The sequence below is a fragment of the Pseudoliparis swirei genome, chromosome 2 (genome assembly GCF_029220125.1).
Source record: "Pseudoliparis swirei isolate HS2019 ecotype Mariana Trench chromosome 2, NWPU_hadal_v1, whole genome shotgun sequence".
Taxonomy (NCBI): Eukaryota; Metazoa; Chordata; class Actinopteri; order Perciformes; family Liparidae; genus Pseudoliparis; species Pseudoliparis swirei.
In genome coordinates this window covers 19,133,645-19,158,532 of record NC_079389.1, presented here as the reverse complement: position 1 = coordinate 19,158,532, position 24,888 = coordinate 19,133,645, and the positions used below count along the sequence as shown (strand labels likewise).

Here is a 24,888-nt window from a genome sequence, read left to right as displayed (position 1 = left end):
TCAAAAGCCGAGGGTCCAATGACCGACCGGAGGCTTCAAACTGGCAGTCCCCGAAACTAATGGGTGTCTCCATGGTGACCACGCCCACCTGCAGTCTATGGGAGTTCTGCTTCAGCGACGCTGTTCTGTGTTTCTCTGCCAATGCCCACCGAGCGTGATGGTCGCATCATTATTTATTTCAAAGTCATTATTGCCCCTTGCCTGATTCATTTTGTCCTTTGCGTCACTGGAGCGGTGCCCCTCGGCCCCTCGGCCCCTCCTCATCGACCTTATGGCGGACAGATTACTTTGTGAAAAGTGATATGGGCTTCTGCATGGGAGGAAAAAAAGAATCGAAATTGAATCCTGGCCTCTCATCTGTCATCTTTTTTAATATTGATGTCCATTATGTTTATGGATTATCAGGCTGTATTCGGTTCTCTGGCCCAGCTCTCCCCGTCAGATCGGCCACTCGGGGCAGCGGGCCCATTGATGCCATTTTGATTGATGGGTTTCATATTTTAATTGTCAGCAGTCTTTTTCTAATGGACCTGCTCACACAAGTGAAAGACTGCATCTGTTGCAGATGAGTCAGAGTTCAAAGTGCATGTAATGCCGGCAGTGTGATGCAGATGCACCGTGACCGCACCACAGATTCAGTATCATCATCCCCGGGCCATTATCAGCGAGTTGGCTCATGTTTATTGCTTCCTGTATCACCTTTCATGGATCACATGTCTGTTTACGGGAAGAAAACAGCCCTCGCTAAGATTTATCACAGCTGCAAATAGGAATTATTTGGTTTCACCGGCACCGTGCAATTATCCTGTAGCTGTAGCCTCTATACAACTCTTTGGGGACATCCGATGCAATTTGTGAGACAAATGTACAGTATCAAGTACATATAGCTCGAACAAAGAGGGTTGAAGAGTCAGTTAAAACATTTTAATCAGCGGATGTTGGTAACATTTGATTTGAAGCCGTTATCACGGGTTTGGTAATGGCTTTGATATTCTCACCGTCGCTGCCTCAAGTGCCTTAAAGCATTGCATGAAGTGCAAAATACTCGTGTGTAGGAGTTTTCTTATCAATTGCTTTACAAAGTGGATAATAAATAATCGTTTATTTTTTCCTTCTGAGGTCATTGGTCTTCTTATCTAGAGAGATTCCAACAAAATCCCTCAAAGGAAATCGCACGGATGCGTGCCTTGTCTCGTTTCTCTCTTCATCTCCCTCATTTAGCTCTTCTTCCTGCTGGAGGGATGTCAACAAAGAGACGGGTATAAAGGGACGTAATGCTGCTTATTTAACAATAAAGTGTTCATGCTGTGGTTGAAGTAATGTAAAGAAAAGAAATGACAAAATAATTACACAGGGTTCGTACGGTCATGGAAAACCTGGAAAGGTCATGGAAGGGGGGGTCCACCATGTCTGAGACCGGTTTTATTTTGGCAAACTTTGACATTGTGATGAAGGTGGATCGATGGTCACTGGTCACAACGATGGCGACCGACTAAATGCTGAATTCAAGGCTTTAAAAATGGCGCCTGAGCAGACAAGGCAGACTTTAGCCAACTACCTCCAGTAACTCCATCCACTGGGATGGGAGGGGTCCTGACCGACAAGCTCAAGTCTCAAGTCTCTTTTCAGGGTTCGTACTGTCATGGAGAACCTGGAAAAGTCATGGAATTTAAAATGGTCATTTCCAGGCCGGGAAAAATCATGGAAATAACTAAAATCATAAAGGTTTTGAAAAAGTCATGGAAATTTGTTATAATCACAGGTTCATTTACGCCGTGTTTGAAATAATTAAAACATTTTTGAAGAAAGACGCTCAAAATGTAAGCCGCGACGCCTCAATACGCAACATTTTCTAAATGTTTCATGTTTATACCGAGATTTCAGTTTGGTCATGGGAATTTGGTTTAAAGTCCTGGAAATCCATTGGTCAACATGTGTAAGAACTCTGATTACAACAAAAAGAAATGTCTGAGTGGATGTGGATCTTTGCTACCGCACAGTACAGAAGCGGTCATTGGCTGACGGTGATGCTCCACCGAGCATATGGACAAACGTGTAGACCGCCTCCGCTCAACAGCCAGACGACGGCTATACTGGTGCAGCTGGAAAGAACTCCCCAAATTAGCCCTGAGGGCTAGCTGCTATTAGCAGTCACGTGAGCCATGTTTAGCAACAACATCTACATCAAATGACACGGTAATTACCTCCATCGCCGGTCAGACAAAGCTTCAGCTCGCGCCGCTTGTCGTTCTGCTCCCTGCCTCCGAGGAGAAGACCCGGGTAAGCGGCGACGTCCGCATGGATTCCCCTCAGGTTTCAGTTGGGGATGAGAGTTTCTTTCGGTTTAACTCGGAGTCGTAACTCGGCGGCGGCACCAGCTTGTCAGAATTATCTCCCTGGTTGTGGTTGAACTGACACACACAAAAAACAAGCATCATAGCACTTTGGGGTAATTATTCCAAATGCAACCACACCACAGGGAAGTGTCTCGGCACTTATCCGTGAACACCCTACAGGGGCCACATAGGACGGCATCAAACTGGAGTGCGTCACGACGTTCCACAGGGGTGAATAGTTAATGTCAGAGACAGAGAGGGAGGAAAAGAGGATGTTTGTTGCTCTACCTGTAGGTTCTCCACATTGTGATGGGGCTTCGGAGAGTAAATATGCCAAGGTTAGAGAGGCCTTGCTGCTGAGTGCAAACTGAGAGGGAATTTAATTGAATTTCCAACGAGCATGCTGATATGAGATACGGATGAGAAATTCCAAATCCTTGTGGCCAGTGTGTATGAGGACAAATAATGGAGCGGTGGAAGGAAGGAGAGACGGGCAAAAGAAAAACATTGGCCGAATAACGGTGATCCGTTGCATTGCGATGCCTTGTTCGTGCCGTCTATCCGCTTTCATATAAATTAAATAGAATTGATACTGTCAAACAAAGGCATGAATTATTTAGTGGGGTTGATTTTTCTTCTCATAGACGGTGAGCGATGAGGGTCAAAAGTGCCGTGGCCTTGTCTTGATGAATTAGTCAAGTCAAACTTAAAATAGATGGGTGTCCTCTTTAGGAGCTTTAGCTTGCATCCCTGTGTTATTTGAAGTCGCTTGTGACTTGCTTTAGGCTAGTTTATCTTATTCGGATTATAACCAGGAATCTGAGCGGATCCAAGATGTCTAATACTTGTAGGTTTTATGGTATAAATCAATCTGACAGACACATTCAAAGTGATATGGACATTTCTATACTATAAAGAGCCCCAGATACCTCTCTTTATTAGGACTGATATCTGAAAGCAGAAATAAATCATGAGTGGTTTGTTTGACATCTTAATGGGCTTCTATTGAAACTCACACTGTTCTGCACAAAAAAATACAAAGTTGTTTCCTGGCGGCCAAATTCGATGCCAAGACGCGCCAAAGCACACAATTCTGCTCATTTGAGACTTAAAAACGTATTATTCCTCAATGCGAGCTATCAAAACTGGACAGTATCATTTTTGGCATTGGCACCATAACTTGAAGGGATACATCGACATTGTGGGGAAATGTTCCTCCTGCTTTCTTGCCAAGAGTCAGATGAGCAGATCGATACCAATCACGACTTTGCATTAACTCTGGAGCGAAAGCTAGGGGCAATTAGCTTAGCTTAGCATTAGGGAGAAGCAGCTAGTTTGAAATATACGCCCACCGGAACAATTTAAGCTTGCTAATCAACACATTCTCATGTATCCCACTCAAACGGTAAAAAGTCAAAGTTGTGGTTTTAGGAGTAACGTATTCTGAGTGTTTCTTGGCAACACAATGAGATGGGAATGCATCGATCTTCTCATGCCACTCTCATCAAGAGAGTGGGTGTTTATTTTATAAAATATAAAACATTTCCACCTGAATTGGCACCGTAAGTTCCTTAAAGTCCGATTATATAGAATTCTTTAACGAGATGAAAGTGCTTCTCTTGATTTATTCCCTTATTAAACATTGTGAACATGAGTTTATGCTCTCAGTATCAAGTCTTCTTCAATACTGCAAGATGTTTATTTAGTAACGTACGGTCCCATTTAGAGGAAAATAGATAGTAAAGCAGGTTATGCTTATTTAATCACTTACATGATTCTTCTTGTGTGTGATATGAGGTGTAGGCGACCACTTCTCCTTAAGTTTATTGAGCAACCTGAATGCTCTTTCCCAGAGCTCTTATGACCAGATATCGGAATGAAAGACGGCCGCTGAGCCATTCAGGCGAGAGGAGAACAGAAAGCAGGATCTAATCCTCTCAGCGCTGGGAAAGATGAAGGTTTAAAACCATAATTCCTCATTTTAATCCATCGAAAGGTTTGACCCAGTTGAGGACCTTATTCCAGGTTTCATTAATGACTGCACGGTCACCACCAAATGGATCAACAGTTGTACCTGGCTGCAGCTGCACCTTGTGATACCTACCGGTACTCAGTCAAAGGATGTATTTCTGGCCCGTTATCTAATGATCCGAGTGCCGAAGCCTAGTCTGTTATTGTGAATCGCTAAAAGGTAAGACCTGATACAAGAACCACAACAAAACAACACGATTATTAATTGTTGAATTCCCCAGTACAAACCACCTGCAACATGACTGAAGAGAGTCGGCAATATGGCGCCACACTTAAGCTGCAAGGTCGCACGTGAATCATCTTTACGCCACGCGCCAGCAAGCCCCAATTACAAATGATGGCCGTCACACGTCGTGATGGGGTCTTGAGACAAGCCGGTAATAAATCCACCCTGTTGAGATCTGACTAATGATGCTTTCCGGCTGAACTTGGCCAACGGGGGAAACCCGAGCAGCTCGACAGCCTCCCTCCTCTCCTGCTGCTTGCGTCTTTCCGCCGTGCCGTTCTACTTCAGGGCGTGGCTACCGTGTGATCGACAGGTCGCTGCCGCGGGGTCTCAAGCGTCCGCGTTTTTTCGTCTTAACGAGCGACCGAGACGGTGACGGTCAAAAGCCGAGGGTCCAATGACCGACCGGAGGCTTCAAACTGGCAGTCCCCGAAACTAATGGGTGTCTCCATGGTGACCACGCCCACCTGCAGTCTATGGGAGTTCTGCTTCAGCGACGCTGTTCTGTGTTTCTCTGCCAATGCCCACCGAGCGTGATGGTCGATCATTATTTATTTCAAAGTCATATTGCCCTTGCCTGATTCATTTTGTCCTTTGCGTCACTGGAGCGGTGCCCCTCGGCCCCTCGGCCCCTCCTCATCGACCTTATGGCGGACAGATTACTTTGTGAAAAGTGATATGGGCTTCTGCATGGGAGGAAAAAGAATCGAAATTGAATCCTGGCCTCTCATCTGTCATCTTTTTTAATATTGATGTCCATTATGTTTATGGATTATCAGGCTGTATTCGGTTCTCTGGCCCAGCTCTCCCCGTCAGATCGGCCACTCGGGGCAGCGGGCCCATTGATGCCATTTTGATTGATGGGTTTCATATTTTAATTGTCAGCAGTCTTTTTCTAATGGACCTGCTCACACAAGTGAAAGACTGCATCTGTTGCAGATGAGTCAGAGTTCAAAGTGCATGTAATGCCGGCAGTGTGATGCAGATGCACCGTGACCGCACCACAGATTCAGTATCATCATCCCCGGGCCATTATCAGCGAGTTGGCTCATGTTTATTGCTTCCTGTATCACCTTTCATGGATCACATGTCTGTTTACGGGAAGAAAACAGCCCTCGCTAAGATTTATCACAGCTGCAAATAGGAATTATTTGGTTTCACCGGCACCGTGCAATTATCCTGTAGCTGTAGCCTCTATACAACTCTTTGGGGACATCCGATGCAATTTGTGAGACAAATGTACAGTATCAAGTACATATAGCTCGAACAAATCCAGTGTAATACAACGGCCCTACACCTTCATGAAGGCGTTCATGTTTCTTTGGGTTGATTCTATTTAAGAGATCATTTTGCTGTAGTTTGTTTAAAACGAGTGAGTTCTCCTGATTGAACTCTGATCTATGGAGGGGTAAATAACTCAATTCCACTAAAAACTGATTTAATTGTTAGTAATGTTGTTGGTGATGAGGTACAAACTATAGTTTTTAGAATTTTTTGGTTTCTGACCACTTTTGGATGATTCAACATTAACCGGGTCAAATTGACCCGGGAACATCACGGCTGTATGTAAGAAACGAACATAACAGGAGGGTTAATTATATTGTGGGTTATTGACAGGTGTTTCCAATATTTTGTCCACCTCATGTATATATTAATGCGGGTAGGCTATCGAATACTGTCTACCGGGTGCTCCACTGTGTGTACTGTGTGGGAAGTTGCTCCAATAATCTGTATTAAGCCTGTCCTTAAATCAGAATTCATTGTCAGTTTTATTGCCCGAAACCAATTCTCCGTGTGCAATATCCATATCGGCTCACAATACAGATTGTGTGCGCGTTGAAGGCCATATTGTGATATTACAACTCGTGGCCGTCTCATATGAAGCCCGTGTGAAACAAACAAATCAGTAAGAGGCTCCGGGGGAGTTTGAACGAATCGCTGTGCAGAATGTTTCGTCTGAACTCGGCTTAAACCTTTTGCAGGGCGGTACGGTGTGTGGGGCTTACCTTGAACCTGGTTCAGTGGCCACATATATATATATATATATATATATAGCCTAAATGTAGGATGCATCGGCTCATGTCTCCCTCACAGACCTCTCCTCTCCCCGGTGTGTTTGCAACCAAGGTCGTCGTGGTCTCGCTCTGTTTTCCAGGGGTGTGTCGGCTTCATTCATCATCCATATGATAGCTGCATGCTAGAGTGCCCTAAATCTCCTGTGTGTGTGTGTGTGTGTGTGCCAACTGAAATACATGTTCCCTCGTTCTTGCTGTAAGCTCGTTCTCATGAATGATCTTTTGTCAAACTCTTTATACATACTATGCTATAGCACTATGTACCCATGACACGACACAAGAAAGGCTACAAAGGCATAATACAATAACACCCCCCCATGTGTCAGTATATCGTCAAAGCGTTGGCAGCAGTTAGAGCTCAAAATCATTTGATAGGCTATATCAAATATTGTTCATCTGGTTCTCGTTGCACAGCGACTGTCCCTGCTCCTGTTCTACAGACACGAGGTGAAGGCAAGGCTCGCGGAATCTCGCGCTTTCAATGCAGAAGTCTCGGGGTTGAATCCTGTTGTCTTTTGACGTGAGCTTGTATGCAGAGCGTCGTACCTTACAGAGTGGCCCCGCTCCAGGCACCACTGAGGGGATTAGATGGAGCTTTCCGGCCACGGAGGAAGCTCCGCGGCACCATTCTCGACATAAAAAGGAACAAAGGCGAGCCCGGATTTGGCTGAGATGAAGGTGAGGCGAGGACAGTAGAGTCACAGAGGAGGCCCGGGCGACCGGTCTGGCCCGAGCTCGGATCGATGCGAGGTGATGTAGGAGCTGGCGGGGGGGGGGGGGGGAGTGATTCGCGGGGCCCAGTAGATGGGCTAATCTGCTCAGTCATTACCCGGCCGCGTCTCCTGATTCCGAGGATTAGCCGGCGCGGGAACAGGGCCGATGTTGGTGTTAGTGCTACAGGAGACGATTTGAGGAGTGGAAAACACTGCCGGCCCCCAGTCGTCTTCGGTAATTGTGCCTGCAGTACCCTCGTACGGGGATCCGGGGAAACGGTGTGTGCGTGCGAGATGTGCTCTGGCTGTAGTGTTGGGCACCAGAGGACAGAAAGAAGAGGGAGACGAGGCGATGTTTGGCATTCGTACGGGCATTTGCTAAGAAATACGAGCAGGCGTCACGGAATCGTGTACAGTCTCTCTCCCGCCAACCCCTCCCCTCTCTCGTCGGGGAGTAGAGTCGCGGGAGAGCTTACATGCTCGCCTGCCCACAAGCCTTTATGTGCAGCTGATCATTAGACAGAGGACAAAGCAGCCAGAGATGCTGGCGAGAGCCGGTGCCCTGAAGAAAACCTCACACACCGCAACATGCCCGACGGGTGGAAGTGAGGGAATCGCATCGGCGTCGGCGGCCAGAGAGCCGATTCAATTAGCCGCAGTCGCCTGCCGCGACAGTACCTTGAACTCTGACGTGAGGCGGAAGAAAACAAGCCTGTGAAATTGAACTGTCTCGCACAATTGAACTCTTGAGGACAAGACTGGCAACGCGCCTCGAAAGTCTATGAATTGGGAAACACGGGGTTGTAAGAATTGACGGCGTTAGAGAGTCTGAAAGATGAACTTAACTGAAGGCATTAGGACCGGTTTACGAGTCATGAGGCAAAGGACTCAAAGGTTGCATGTCGTACTGTGAGGTGTGAAGTGTTTTCCGTGTTTTAGAAGGGAAATAACCCGAGAGATCGAGTCAACCCATTTAGAAAAGACAGCCTGCCTTTAAAATCGGGGGCAAAGAGTTTGAAGGACAAAATGGCATTAAAGACGGGGCTGGGAGGGTCTTATGGAAATATTCTCCGAGTTGGTACATCGAGTGGAGGATCTAGAATGCTGTGAGGGACTAAAAGTAGTCTTATAGCCAACTTCCTATGGAGTCACTACGACAGCAAATATTGTACACCATGATTTCTTTTCTCGTTTTCATGTCTCAATTTGGTAGTATTTTTCCAACCTTTTTTGATATTATATGATAAATAAACGATCTTTCATTCGGATTTGTCATTTTTCAGGACATGGATTTGGGATTGGTTCACTCGCCCACTAGTGTTGCACTTCGATGATGTCGGAGAACTCACGAGGGACAGGTGATAGTCAGAATCCGTGGAGCAGAGCACGAGATATATTTTAGTCCGACGTAAGGATCAAGTTCCAAGACACTGGATCCTACTGTGCACTTCCCACAATGCAACTTGATATCATCTTTTATTAGACGCTAGATGTTAACGGAACGCTCCCTTCTTTCATACCCCACATCTTCTATCGCAGTTTTGCTTTTTTCATTTTTAAACAAAGTAGCAATCCACAGACGTAACCCTGATGACATCATTGGGGTTCATTTTGGAAAAAAATCCCATTCAGAGCGACTGATTGAAAATGCGGAAGGTTATGTTTTGATCGCCGTGTATTTTTTTATTTTTATTTTATTTTTTGTATGCGTGTTATTCGCGTCACAAAAAAAGTTGTAAACCGAATCGCATGAAATTTGGTGGGATAATTGGTTATTATCCGGGGACCATTTGATTAGACTTTGGGATCGATCGGGTCAAAGGTCAAGGTCATGAAAAGGTCAAAATCTTCTTTTTACCATAGCACGGTCAATTTTTATCCAATTGGCATGCAACTAATGCCAAAATGTTCATAATTCAATGCCCAATCTTGTGATATGCGAAGGTATGCGCTCTACCGAGTGCCCATTCTAGTTTGTTTTGTTTTTGTGGCGTTACAAGCTCCACTGGTGGGCTCCACGCCACAGTCTGCTTCACACCTTGTCGACCTGCCAGTCCTGTGACCTGAAGGTAAGCGAACCCAAGTTGTGAATACCCAACGTACATCTTCCCACCTGACTGCAAAATGTTCCGCATTCAGAGGACAAGATGCCTCGCCGCTATTGGCTGCCATCCAACACCTGCAGCTTCAGACGCCGCTTCAAAAGAGAGAGAAAACATTGAAAGCAAAGGATTAGGCGCTTGAAAGGAGTTTAACACTCTCAGCGAAGGAACTTCTCAATCTTGTTGGCTGCATCGTGCGCTTGGACACGGGCAAAAATGGGGGAGAATGGAGCTGTCGGCGTGCCGCACAATCGAGCCGAGTTATGGAGGAAAGTCACAAGACAGCGAAGTAGCATGGATTGACTTCCACCTCAAACCCAACGTAAATTTGGCGGATTTGAAATAATCATTAAACCTCCCGAAACGGAGTTCTTTCCAATTCATCCAGCGTGTCGCCGGGGATCACAAGAAATAACCAAAGTTTCGGGAGGGAAATGTAAGTGGCGACATGAGAGAGCGATACGGGTGTCTGTGCACAGGCAGTTTTAATAAATGACATGAGAAAATGATGCCAAGTTCCACCTCTTCGTCTTCTTTTCCAAAGTTGTCCTCGTGGGCCCTAGTAAGTTTAAAAATAGAGCCTTTTCTATTTTCTAGATGAGGGCCGAGGGGAAAGAGAAGGAGAGCCGAAGCGGGAGGAGTCCTCTGTGGAAAGAGAATGCAATTTGAGATTGGCCAGATTGATTCTTTTTTTTCTTTTTTCTTCTTTCCTTTCCTTTCCCCCTCGGCCGCTCATGAGGTGTGATATGCACCGGCGGGGTCCTTAAGCCGCCGTAAGCTCGACGGCAGTACGGGCGCCGCCCGCCGACGACTCGCCGCACTCCCAACGCAAAAGGAAATCAGCGGGAACAAATTAAAAGTGACTAACAAAAGATCAGTGGGGATATTGGGAGTGATGATGAGAGTCAGGTGGGTGGGGGGCTTCGGTGGGATTGTGGCGAGATGTGGTCGATATAAATGCACTTCGGTTGCCCGAGACCGGTTTCTCGCGGTCACATTGCATCGTGGGGGAGGAGGTCACAGACACGCTGTCACTTCACACTTCTTGGGCGAAGCAGGCGTGAAAACCTTTTCCCCTCTGTCTCTCTCCCAGGAGGCGAGGGCTCGGCCGAGGAGGGGCAGAAGGAAACGTCTACCTGCGACATTTGCCAGTTCGGGGCTGAGTGCGACGTGGATGCGGAGGACGTTTGGTGAGTTTGCACACACACACACACACACACACACACACACAAAGCCCAGTGAGCCCCGAGCTAATTTATACACAGCTAGACTCAAGTGGTCTTTGATTTTTGTCCCAGAGAAATCCCTCCTATATTTGATTTTCCAAAACAATTTTCTCCGTGAGCCCGAACACTCACAATTGAGATCCGAACTCTTCTTTATACCGCGCACATCCGCTGCTGAACACCCACCGAGGTTTAGTGCACGGTTGACCATTTCATTTAACCTCAATTACTAGAGCAGGGCGCAGAGAGAAAGGAGATTTTTTCGCTTATTCTGGAAATCCAATTACCATCCTTCCAGGACTTGCCAATGTCAGGCCAAAAATGACTTTGACTCATCCGAGGAAAACTAGTTCAGCGAAGGAATAACGTTTGGCATGAATTTAACCGTTTGATGCAGTTGGAGACGGGCGCAGGCGATATGTTATCAGCATGCATCAGTGGAGAAGCAGGAACATTCTCAAGGGTGCAGGGCTCAATGGGATGAGGCCTCAACTGGCGAACTGTCTTTCCGCACCAGACGGCAGCATCGGCGCCGGATTTTTCGACAGGTTCAGTGGAACCAACGCAGCTGATCTGGTGCGGAAACAAGGATCGGCTGGTATCAGCAAAAGGAAGGCGTGAGAGAAGTCCCGACGTGCCGCTTGAAATTAGAAGTGCCCTGAGAGGAAGACTCTATCAGATTGCCTGATGTAATGGAAAGATAATGTACCCTGGTGTGTCGTAACTGCAATGCCAAAGAATGGTGTCATCATGCATCCTGAGCCTTGTTGCAAATACCAAACAGCTGGAGTCCACTTCTCCCGATGCGCCTTAACGTTCCGCTGAAACACAGGAATTGATTTATTGGCATTTTCTTAATCCTCAAAGGTCGAATTCAAAAGGTCACAACAGCACAATGTGCTCTGTCGACGATGTGTGTGCACACAAAACTGAAAACATTAAAGATAATGGAGCGTCAAGCATTTGGTACAAAAGCAACCCCACACACACACACACACCCCAACCCCCCCAAAAAAGTCAAAAAACGAGAGAGTCAGGAATGTATCACGTTAAAAAAGCCGTTGACACAAACAGGCGTGAATATTTCAGCGTCCGCCTGTCGAACGGAAACGACGAAGTTAAGTCTTGAATCTTTCAGAAGCCCCAAAGCACTTTGACAAGAATGCTTCTGGTAAATAATCAGACAGGTGATTGCAGCCCAACAGCAGGTTCTTTTCATCAAACAGCAGCCAGAATCACTTTGATTAAAAAGAATATTGTTCCAATCAGGCGGCGGCTGATTTAATCAAGCAAAACTGTCAGTAAATCAAACAATGAGTGGAGGGAGATGACTGTAATCAAAATCCAGGAGACTGGAAAATGATGTGTTTATTAGAAGCCTTTTTCTTATTTTCATCCAAACAGTATGAATAAAGACTCCGTAAATTGCAAGCCACTGGGTTTTAGGGTACAGCGGGGACTCAAAGTCGCTTCATAATCAGACTCGAGGCATTTTGTTTTCACTTCATCATTTAGCCTCATGTTTTATTCATGTCCGGAGCGTTTCATTCGGCGCTCAGCGGTGACCGGTGTGTCCGTCTCGGCCTAGAAGCTTCGAGCAGAGGTGAGAAATCCGGTTTGGAGAAGTTGTCTAGAGTTGAATTAGAAGATTGAAATGAGAGTGGCATCAATCTCCTCAGTCAAAGTGTACATCCTGAACTATACTTTTAAAAGCTGTTGTCTCGGGTCAGACTCCACGGTCCCTGTGGATGCTGATGGCCACACGTTCGATTCTGACCCGTCTGTCACGAGTTGCCGGGTAAGGTGCCATGGACGGACTTCCCTGTTGCACCTTACAGCACAAACAGAATGATATAAAAGATTATATTGTGGTGTACTGCAAGAGATGTATGAGGGTTGTTTTGATATTGTATTCCATCACATGAACTTTCTCGTAAACAAAGTCAATATGATATACAAATGTCCGTCGTGTTGGTGGAGGAGTCATTTCATCTCTTTGAGAAATGTGTGCAACAACTCGGAGATGTGGAACTTGACTAGACTCAAAGTAGTATTAAAGCCACTATGATATATATGAATGTTACTTTTCAACATTTCGAGACATTGGTGGCGGCATCAACGGCCTTCTTTGTGGCCTTTTAGAGGAATAAATCACCAATGTGCTCGTCATGACAACATGCTGATGTCTTTTCATACACTGTGACAACCGAATATTATTGGTGACAGTTCTGATGAAGGGTTATTGTCCCAACGCATGTAGTAATGACAGGTGAAAACAGCTTTTCCATTCCAGTCCCACCCCAATCGATATGTACTTGTCATCATCGTCTCGATACAAAGAAGAAAAATAAAATTGGGCTAACTCCTCCTTTTGGCTAAACTACAGGAGACTGCGTCTGACGCTGCTGTTGCAAAGAGCTTTGCTCCTGACACCATTCCTCTGAGCTTTCTGTACTCTGCAAGCAGCAGGCAGGCGACGGAAGTCCAATTACCTCAAGGATCAATAGGGTGTCGCAAAAACCCATTTAGATCCATTTTGTGGTTTCAAACCGTAATTACCAACAAAAGCCTTTCTTTCAAACCCGTCAATAGCAACTGTCAGGGTTGATACCCATTTAGAAAAGACAGCCTGCCTTTAAAATCGGGGGCAAAGAGTTTGAAGGACAAAATGGCATTAAAGACGGGGCTGGGAGGGTCTTATGGAAATATTCTTTGAGTTGGTACATCGAGTGTAGGATCTAGAATGCTGTGAGGGACTAAAAGTAGTCTTATAGCCAACTTCCTATGGAGTCACTACGACAGTAAATAGTGTACGCCATGATTTCTTTTCTCGTTTTCATGTCTCAATACCTTTTGGTAGTATTTTTCCAACCTTTTTTTATATGATATGATAAATAAACGATCTTTCATTCGGATTTGTCATTTTTCAGGACATGGATTTGGGATTGGTTCACTCGCCCACTAGTGTTGCACTTCGATGATGTCGGAGAACTCACGAGGGACAGGTGATAGTCAGAATCCGTGGAGCAGAGCACGAGATATATTTTAGTCCGACGTAAGGGTCAAGTTCCAAGACACTGGATCCTACTGTGCACTTCCCACAATGCAACTTGATATCATCTTTTATTAGACGCTAGATGTTAACGGAACGCTCCCTTCTTTCATACCCCACATCTTCTATCGCAGTTTCGCTTTTTTCATTTTTAAACAAAGTAGCAATCCACAGACGTAACCCTGATGACATCATTGGGGTTCATTTTGGAAAAAAATCCCATTCAGAGCGACTGATTGAAAATGCGGAAGGTTATGTTTTGATCGGCGTGTATTTTTTTATTTATTTTTTATTTATTTGTATGCGTGTTATTCGCGTCACAAAAAAAGTTGTAAACCGAATCGCATGAAATTTGGTGGGATAATTGGTTATTATCCGGGGACCATTTGATTAGACTTTGGGATCGATCGGGTCAAAGGTCAAGGTCATGAAAAGGTCAAAATCTTCTTTTTACCATAGCACGGTCAATTTTTATCCAATTGGCATGAAACTAATGCCTAAATGTTCATAATTCAATGCCCAATCTTGTGATATGCGAAGGTATGCGCTCTACCGAGTGCCCATTCTAGTTTGTTTTGTTTTTGTGGCGTTACAAGCTCCACTGGTGGGCTCCACGCCACAGTCTGCTTCACACCTTGTCGTCCTGCCAGTCCTGTGACCTGAAGGTAAAGCGAACCCAAGCTGTGAATACCCAACGTACATCTTCCCACCTGACTGCAAAATGTTCCGCATTCAGAGGACAAGATGCCTCGCCGCTATTGGCTGCCATCCAACACCTGCAGCTTCAGACGCCGCTTCAAAAGAGAGAGAAAACATTGAAAGCAAAGGATTAGGCGTTTGAAAAGGAGTTTAACACTCTCAGCGAAGGAACTTCTCAATCTTGTTGGCTGCATCGTGCGCTTGGACACGGGCAAAAATGGGGGAGAATGGAGCTGTCGGCGTGCCGCACAATCGAGCCGAGTTATGGAGGAAAGTCACAAGACAGCGAAGTATCATGGATTGACTTCCACCTCAAACCCAACGTAAATTTGGCGGACGGAAATAATCGCGTTAAACCTCCCGAAACGGAGTTCTTTCCAATTCATCCAGCGTGTCGCCGGGGATCACAAGAAAAAACCAAAGTTTCGGGAGGGAAATGTAAGTGGCGACACAAGAGAGCGATACGGGTGTCTGTGCACAGGCAGTTTTAATAAATGACATGAGGAAATGATGCCAAGTTCCACCTCTTCGTCTTCTTTTCCAAAGTTGTCCTCGTGGGCCCTAGTAAGTTTAAAAATAGAGCCTTTCTATTTTCTCGATGAGGGCCGAGGGGAAAGAGAAGGAGAGCCGAAGCGGGAGGAGTCCTCTGTGGAAAGAGAAGACAATTTGAGATTGGCCAGATTGATTCTTTTTTTTCTTTTCTTCTTTCCTTTCCTTTCCCCCTCGGCCGCTCATGAGGTGTGATATGCACCGGCGGGGTCCTTAAGCCGCCGTAAGCTCGACGGCAGTACGGGCGCCGCCCGCCGACGACTCGCCGCACTCCCAACGCAAAAGGAAATCAGCGGGAACAAATTAAAAAGTGACTAATAAAAAGATCAGTGGGGATATTGGGAGTGATGGATGAGAGTCAGGGGTGGGGGGGGCTTCGGTGGGATTGTGGCGAGATGTGGTCGGATATAAATGCACTTCGGTTGCCCGAGACCGGTTTCTCGCGGTCACATTGCATCGGGGGGGAGGAGGTCACAGACACGCTGTCACTTCACACTTCTTGGGCGAAGCAGGCGTGAAAACCTTTTCCCCTCTGTCTCTCTCCCAGGAGGCGAGGGCTCGGCCGAGGAGGGGCAGAAGGAAACGTCTACCTGCGACATTTGCCAGTTCGGGGCTGAGTGCGACGTGGATGCGGAGGACGTTTGGTGAGTTTGCACACACACACACACACACACAAAGCCCAGTGAGCCCCAAGCTAACTTATACACAGCTAGACTCAAGTGGTCTTTGATTTTTGTCCCAGAGAAATCCCTCCTATATTTGATTTTCCAAAACAATTTTCTCCGTGAGCCCGAACACTCACAATTGAGATCCGAACTCTTCTTTATACCGCGCACATCCGCTGCTGAACACCCACCGAGGTTTAGTGCACGGTTGACCATTTCATTTAACCTCAATTACTAGAGCAGGGCGCAGAGAGAAAGGAGATTTTTTCGCTTATTCTGGAAATCCAATTACCATCCTTCCAGGACTTGCCAATGTCAGGCCAAAAATGACTTTGACTCATCCGAGGAAAACTAGTTCAGCGAAGGAATAACGTTTGGCATGAATTTAACCGTTTGATGCAGTTGGAGACGGGCGCAGGCGATATGTTATCAGCATGCATCAGTGGAGAAGCAGGAACATTCTCAAGGGTGCAGGGCTCAATGGGATGAGGCCTCAACTGGCGAACTGTCTTTCCGCACCAGACGGCAGCATCGGCGCGTCGGATTTTTCGACAGGTTCAGTGAACCAACGCAGCTGATCTGGTGCGGAAACAAGGATCGGCTGGTATCATCAAAAGGAAGGCGTGAGAGAAGTCCCGGACGTGCCGCTTGAAATTAGAAGTGCCCTGAGAGGAAGACTCTATCAGATTGCCTGATGTAATGGAAAGATAATGTACCCTGGTGTGTCGTAACTGCAATGCCAAAGAATGGTGTCATCATGCATCCTGAGCCTTGTTGCAAATACCAAACAGCTGGAGTCCACTTCTCCCGATGCGCCTTAACGTTGCGCTGAAACACAGGAATTGATTTATTGGCATTTTCTTAATCCTCAAAGGTCGAATTCAAAAGGTCACAACAGCACAATGTGCTCTGTCGACGATGTGTGTGCACACAAAACTGAAAACATTAAAGATAATGGAGCGTCAAGCATTTGGTACAAAAGCAACCCCACACACACACACACACCCCAACCCCCCCAAAAAAGTCAAAAAACGAGAGAGTCAGGAATGTATCACGTTAAAAAAGCCGTTGACACAAACAGGCGTGAATATTTCAGCGTCCGTTCCTGTCGAACGGAAACGACGAGTTAAGTCTTGAATCTTTCAGAAGCCCCAAAGCACTTTGACAAGAATGCTTCTGGTAAATAATCAGACAGGTGATTGCAGCCCAACAGCAGGTTCTTTTCATCAAACAGCAGCCAGAATCACTTTGATTAAAAAGAATATTGTTCCAATCAGGCGGCGGCTGATTTAATCAAGCAAAACTGTCAGTAAATCAAACAATGAGTGGAGGGAGATGACTGTAATCAAAATCCAGGAGACTGGAAAATGATGTTTATTAGAAGCCTTTTTCTTATTTTCATCCAAACAGTATGAATAAAGACTCCGTAAATTGCAAGCCACTGGGTTTTAGGGTACGCGGGGACTCAAAGTCGCCTCATAATCAGACTCGAGTGGCATTTTGTTTTCACTTCATCATTTAGCCTCATGTTTTATTCATGTCCGCTGCGTTGCATTCCGCCCTCACCGCTCAGCGGTGACCGGTGTGTCCGTCTCGGCCTAGAAGCTTCGAGCAGAGAGGAGAAATCCGGTTTGGAGAAGTTGTCTAGAGTTGAATTAGAAGATTAAAATGAGAGTGGCATCAATCTCCTCAGTCAAAGTGTACATCCTGAACTATACCTTTAAAAGCTGTTGTCTCGGGTCAGACTCGATGCTGATGGCCACACGTTCGATTCTGACCCGTCTGTCACGAGTTGCCGGGTAAGGTGCCATAGACGGACTTCCCCGTTGCACCTTACAGCACAAACAGAATGATATAAAAGATTATATTGTGGTGTACTGCAAGAGATGTATGAGGGTTGTTTTGATATTGTATTCCATCACCTTAAAAAACACGTGAACTTTCTCGTAAACAAAGTCAATGTGATATACAAATGTCCGTAGTGTTGGTGGAGGAGTCATTTCATCTCTTTGAGAAATGTGTGCAACAACTCGGAGATGTGGAACTTGACTAGACTCAAAGTAGTATTAAAGCCACTGTGATAAATATGAATGTTACTTTTCAACATTTCGAGACATTGGTGGCGGCATCAACGGCCTTCTTTGTGGCCTTTTAGAGGAATAAATCACCAATGTGCTCTTCATGACAACATGCTGATGTCTTTTCATACACTGTGACAACCGAATATTATTGGTGACAGTTCTGATGAAGGGTTATTGTCCCACCGTGCGTAGTAATGACAGGTGAAAACAGCTTTTCCATTCCAGTCCCCACCCCAATCGACATGTACTTGTCATCATCGTCTCGATACAAAGAAGAAAAATAAAATTGGGCTAACCCTCCTTTTTGGCTAAACTACAGGAGACTGCGTCTGACGCTGCTGTTGCAAAGAGCTTTGCTCCCCTGACACCATTCCTCTGGAGCTTTCTGTACTCTGCAAGCAGCAGGCAGGCGACGGAAAGTCCAATTTACCCCTCAAGGATCAATAGGGTGTCGCAAAAACCCATTTAGATCCATTTTGTGGTTTCAAACCGTAATTACCAACAAAAAGCCTTTCTTTCAAACCCGTCAATAGCAACTGTCAGGGTTGATAGAATTAAGGTAGAAGAGGAGCAAATACTGAGCTAGTCATAGAGAGAGAGGGGGGAGGGGGTGGGCACCTGCACACATGCGCACACAACATCCACTGGAAGCCCTCCACACATTACTGACATGGACAGAATAGAAAGATAGATAGATAGATATATACTTTATTAATCCCCAAGGGGAAGTTTGTCGTAGCAGTAGCAGCACCAATAAACCAAACACACAAGAATACAAAATAAAATATAAAATATAAAAAACAGGGATGAAAGATATAGAAGCATACAAAGCAAAATATAAAATAATATATATATGTATATATACAACATATATGCATACACAATACTAATGACAATTAAACTAAATATAAAAACACCAAATATAGACTGTGCAAAATGCAAAGTGTGTGTATGTGTGTAGTGCAAATGAAATGTGTGAAGTGCAGATCAACATATTGTGGATATGAAGTTATTATTGTAGTTATTGCAATATGATCTGGCAAGAGGTGATCTGTTATAGAGCCTCATAGCCGTCGGCAGGAATGTTCTCCTGTATCCCCCCCCCCCCCCCCGGCATCCCTCCTGCAGGCGAGCGAGACCCTCACAACGAATTTGTGGTCGTTCTGCTTCCCTGTGATTGAGTCGGTCATGTTTGGTTTTCTCAGTGTTGAATTGTCATCTCTTGTCGTCATTTTGCATCGCTTTGTGGTCTTTTTTCATCTCTTTTTGTGACTCTTTGTCGTTGTTTTGTAACACGTGGAGGGGGGCCGTCCAGACGACCTGTTGAGAAGTGTAAAACAGAATATGTGTGGGACAACTGCACTTCTGTGGTGGAACAGAATAGACATGGGCAGGATAAGTCTGTAATGAATGGGAAGCACTGGGACGATGTTGAAATTCCCTTACTGGACGATACTGCCTGAAGAAAGGAGATTTGTAGTCTTTCAATATTTCGTCCCATCGTGTTCATCGCACATCTCACCAATCACTTTGTTCACGTCGTCTGGATCTCCTTGCATTCTTTGTTGCTAAAGAGAGCAGACATCTTTCCTGCTGGAGCTCGTTACATAGGGAACTACTTAGAGCGTCAGACGTAGCGTGGGGAGGTTTTCTATCTTTCTATCTACCCTCCCGTTACATTGGAGACGTGAGGACCATTGCTGTTGACCAATCAATGTCACATAGAGCAATTATCACAACATATTTTCATGTATATATGAAAATCTATACTTTCTGGTCTCTTTCTCTCTCTCTCTCTCCGTTTGCCTTTCACTCACTTTTCAAAGGATTACAGTGAAATTTGAGGCGCAGGATTCTGAAAATCGATGCTACCTTTCAGTTGCAGTGAAGGTTTGTGCAAAGGATGTGGACACAACATGAGGCAGTCAGTGGATACGTTGGCCTCAGATGCACAGTGTGTGTTACCTTACAGTGTCCTCCAAAGTTTCCCTTGAAATATTTAGGCATAACGATATCGATGAAATTTCATACCGATCATCCCGAAAGGAAATTTTACAAAATCCCGTTCCTCCCTCAATGCCAGGAAATGGCTTGTTGCTTCTTCTTTTTTTTTTAGCTTGGGACTCTGCCCATCCCAGGGCTCTGAGATTCATAACCGGCTTGTAAGCACCTCGCACGCCATTATGAGTTTATGCTTCGAGTCGACTGGCCACCATCATCCACGCGCCGAACTTTGCTCTGGTTTAATGTTGCCTATGAATCCTCCCTTGGACCGCTGCCCAACGGCTCGTCCACGTGCAGATCCCGTAAACAGAGCTGCCCCGTAGTCTGCGCTCCCAGCGCCTCATCACTCTCCATCCCCTTCAGTCCGGACTGAATCTACAGCGAGAACCGAAGCGGCCCGGTATTTAGAAACACGGAGAGGGTCATGGACATAGTTTTAAACTACCCACTTCTTTTCGGTCTGTGGACCAACGTCCTGTCTGTCTTTAACTGTGTGTAGTATTGCTGCTGTGTCTCTCTTGAGAATAAATTAGATTACTGTCCGTCTGAATAAAGGTTACATGAAGAAGAAAAAAAAACTAATAATATATTGTGTGTGTGTTGTGTTGTGTGCTTACGTGTGTAAAGTGGCCTTTTCAGTCGGGAGCCAGCAGGTCGTCCGGGGGAGGGGGGGGGGGGGGAGTTTTTGATGGGAGGGAAACTATCGCAGGGAACTAATCAATACAACACATCCTGCTCAGAGAGTACGCTCTTGTGGCGCGCACACACACACACACTCTGATATGTAAGGGGAAAACGTTCACACACACACCACGAACACTTCTTAACCAATTTGTGACTCTCAGTAGAATGTGTGAAAGCAGTGATTTGGTGTGTGTGTGTGTGTGTGTGTGAGAGAGAGAGAGAGAGAGAGAGGCTTATCACAAAGCGGGCATGTGTATGACTGTTTGCACACGTCTGTCTGCAGGTGTCGGAGTGTGTGGCGTAGCACTGGGATGTGTTGACGCACTGCAGTCTGCCGGTATAGTGCCTATTGTGGAGAAAGTGAGAGGCCTCATTAAAAATGCACGAAGGCCAGACATCAGCCACCGAGCAACAGCGGCCTCTCGAGACACGGCCGAGGCTCTGAAAGCTCTCCTACGATGGGAGGTTATGGGGGGGGGGGGGGGATGTGCGTATATACACTACCGTTCAAAAGTTTGGGGTCATCCAGACAATTTTGTTTCTTCCATGAAAACTCACTTTTAATTATCAAATGAATTGAAAATGTAATAGAAAATATAGTCAAGACATTGACAAGGTTAGAAATAATGATTAATATTTGAAGTATTAATTTTGTTCTTCAAACTTCAAGCTCAAAGGAAGGCCAGTTGTATAGCTTATATCACCAGCATAACTGTTTTCAGCTGTGCTAACATAATTGCACAAGGGTTTTCTAATCAGACATTAGTCTTCTAAGGCGATTATCAAACACAATGTACCATTAGAACACTGGAGTGATAGTTGATGGAAATGGGCCTCTATACACCTATGGAGATATTTCATTAAAAACCAGACGTTTCCACCTAGAATAGTCATTTACCACATTAACAATGTATAGAGTGTATTTTTGATTAATGTTATCTTTATTGAAAAAACTGCTTTTCTTTGAAAAATAAAGACATTTCTAAGTGACCCCAAACTTTTGAACGGTAGTGTACATGTACACGTGTGCAGTGTGAAGCCTCTCCTCCCGGTGTGTGAAAGTTATCCTTTAGCTCAGACGCTCTTCAGACGTTTTGTTTTTGATTCTTAGTTCACCACAATTGTTCTCGCTGCCTCCTTTCATGACCCGACTATTCTCATTGAAATACTTTTAATGATAGAGCATTTTAATTGTGAGCCTCATAGTCTCTTGAGGGCGGGTTGCTATTTCAACATTGTAATCTTTAAAGGTTAACTCCAACTTTACAAAAAGTACTTGCAAAAAATTCTGGCTTGACTCATATTTGAATCAACCTTTCAGAATGGAAGTTTGACACTTTGAGACAAAACATTTAGTTAATTTATCACAATATAATTCACTGAGTAGCCAATTCAGCACAATTCGAGCCATGATTGGACAACGTAGAATTAATTATCTGTAACTAAAAGGAAACTTATTATCTTAATGTTCATATAAAATTCTGAATGACAAATACAGTAGACATGGAGCAATACACCAGAAACATGGATATATATATATATATGTAAGATTTTAGGTAGCATTTAAGCAATATATATATATATATGTAGGATTTTAGGTAGCATTTAAGCAATATATATATATATATATATATGTAAGATTTTAGGTAGCATTTAAGCAATATATATATATATATATATGTAGGATTTTAGGTAGCATTTAAGCAATATATATATATATATATATGTAAGATTTTAGGTAGCATTTAAGCAATATATATATATATATGTAAGATTTTAGGTAGCATTTAAGCAATATATATATACAGTATATATATATATACAGTATATATATATATATATATTTTGCTTAAATGCTACCTAAAATCTTTCAAGGTCAGTATCATATAAAATAAAAAATAAATTTATTATTTTGAATAATACAACACGGGCACACGTCCTTGTAATGAAGCAGCGCACTTCAGTTTTTGCCTTCAACCAAGATGAGTTTGGGGCCGGTGTACTTTTGAAGTCAGCGTGCACAATACTTCTTAAATATGTTGCATGATGTATTTTGCCACTGCTACATTTTATGACACTACTGTGTGCTCGTGAGAGAGTGGTGACACACACATACACACACATCAGAGGCACATGAGCTCAGAGTGCGTTTACATTTTTGTATTTTTTATAAATTGTTGTCAAAAAGACTGTGGATCTGTAGTTGTTTATCAATGTACTCTAATTCTTGTCATTTTTACACCCTTTATTGGAAAGCCAATTAATTCGTAGGGGGGAAAAGAGCTAATCTTTCCTCAGACCATCTGGTCTCCTCTGTGAACGATCGACAGACTGTCAATTCATTTTGGAACTATTGCTCTGTTAACAGCGAGGTCTTGAGGCAGATATTTCAAAACGGCTAGAGATTGTCTCGATGTTACACAAAATATATCTTTTTTATTTTATTTGGGTGAATTGACCCTTTAAATTTGTCGGTTGCGGTTTTGTAAACACTGCCTTCAAAATTCGGGACGCCTGTGCCAGTAGGTGAAAGCTAACGCCACATTCACTCTCCACAGCGATATTAAGCTTCAAGTGAAACACGACATGTTTCTGTCGTGGACTCGGTTTGTTCATGAAATGACGTTGGTGTCAGGAGGAGGTTGTATGTAGCTGTGGATGGGTCACACACACAGGACTTTCTCACAGGAGGCCATCGGTCTTGTCCCGTTTGAAACCAAAAGTGAACGTTTACTTCCCATGAAGCGTGACAAACGTCGTCATTTAAACTAAGTATGTTTTTCACTAAACATAACCAAATGAATCGGTTGCCCGGACTTAACAAAATAGTTTGTTTCTTCTTTTTGTTGTTGCTTGCTTTTGTTTCACTTCACAACGTTAATCACGTGTGTAAAACTGACAACGGTCACACATTCGTTTCCCTCTAAACTAGCATGAGAATGCAGCGGAGTCGTCCCGGGACGTCATTTCATTTCGAGGCTGCTCGGGCTCATGAGGGATGATTGAGAGGGATTATTTTGCTATGATTCAGAATTTTTTCAGGGAAATCCTAGTCAGTTTTCAGTTGTGTAAATGTCGCCGCAGGTCATTCAGAGCTGCGTCGGCTCACCTGCAGTGTCGAGCAGGGTTTTGGGGATACGACCGTGTCTTCTCTGATGCACGGCGAAGCCCTTCTTTAGATCATTCTTACTCTGCCGATCCATCCTTACAACAGTAGCTGCGCACTGCCGCGCTTTACTGCACGGCGTTTCAATCAACATCAATGTCAGCAGTACCAACCATCATGGCTGATTGAGGAGGTGTCCTGTGTGTGTGTGTGTGTGTGTGCGTGTGTGGGCACACGGTTATGTGGTGGCGGGAGCGCCCATGTGGGCGCATATGCAAATGCAGCTGTAAGAGAGCTGAATGCCTCGGCTTTACGGAGAGCTTGGCACCGGGGGAGAATGAAAAGACCAGGAGAATAATGACAGATTTCTAATTACAGACTCTAGCGTTCAGTGCTACTCAGCAGCGACTGTCTAGGGAAGGCAATCTGGGTGTAATTTCTGCTGATCAGGCCTGCCACACACTTAAGGGTCACAGAACACGTGTGCCGAAGGAAGTGCGCAAGCACACACACACACTCACACACACACACACACAAAAACGTGTATGCACATACACGTGTTGGTGCAGGTGTATTTGCTGACTCTCTCGCTGTCATTTTGCAGATGTCACCAACACACAAACACACACAGATGAGAGAGACAAACACAGAATGTCTGTAAATTTCACCGAGAGCTGTGGAGCAAATTGCCCGGTTAATATGCGAGTGCATCAAGCAAGCGCCTGAAATGAATGCATTAGTCTGCCACGAAAACACATCAGAAATATCAGCTGTGTGGAAGGGCGCCACTGATCCGATGTAGTGAGTAGAGAAAGCGTGCGGGTGTCACCAGCTATATCAGCTGTATGCCAAAAACAAAATTAACATTCGCTGTCATTTTGGAGCGAGCTCTTTCCGTTTGTCTCTTTCCTGACCTATAGGCCTATATTCTATCCGCTAATTTGGTAGCTTGCGCGTGGTCGTGTGCTTACGATCTGGCGCCTGGTATCTACGCTTTTATAGAGATGGACAATCACAAAAAAGAGTCTAGAGTGGTGGATGGGGCAAAAGAAACATGGGACTTTCACTTAGGAGTACTGATCGTGTGTCGTTTGAAACCAAAAGGGACCGTTTATGTATTGAAATTGCCATCGTTAGCTAAAATAGCATTAAAAATGTCGTATTTTTTTAACCCGAACCGTGATGTTTTTTAATTAACCTGAAGAAAATTCTAATTTGGCTCGTCGGCCGTTACGTAGAAAACCTTGCACTGATCATAATGGTCACTTATAACGGATATAACATAATATAGTCGCTCATTTTGGAAAAGGCCACTGCAAAAAAAGATCAAAGAAATCTT

The 24,888-nt window shown here is 44.7% G+C and overlaps 1 protein-coding gene across 1 annotated transcript in view; it reads left to right on the top strand.

The window, feature by feature from the left end:
* The window catches only part of tmeff2a (transmembrane protein with EGF-like and two follistatin-like domains 2a), a 115,005-nt gene that overhangs the window by 78,485 nt on the left and 11,632 nt on the right, over window positions 1-24,888 (top strand). Inside the window, 1 exon segment of the mRNA XM_056437766.1 lies at window positions 10,577-10,673. Coding sequence (XP_056293741.1) covers window positions 10,577-10,673 — 97 coding nt within the window.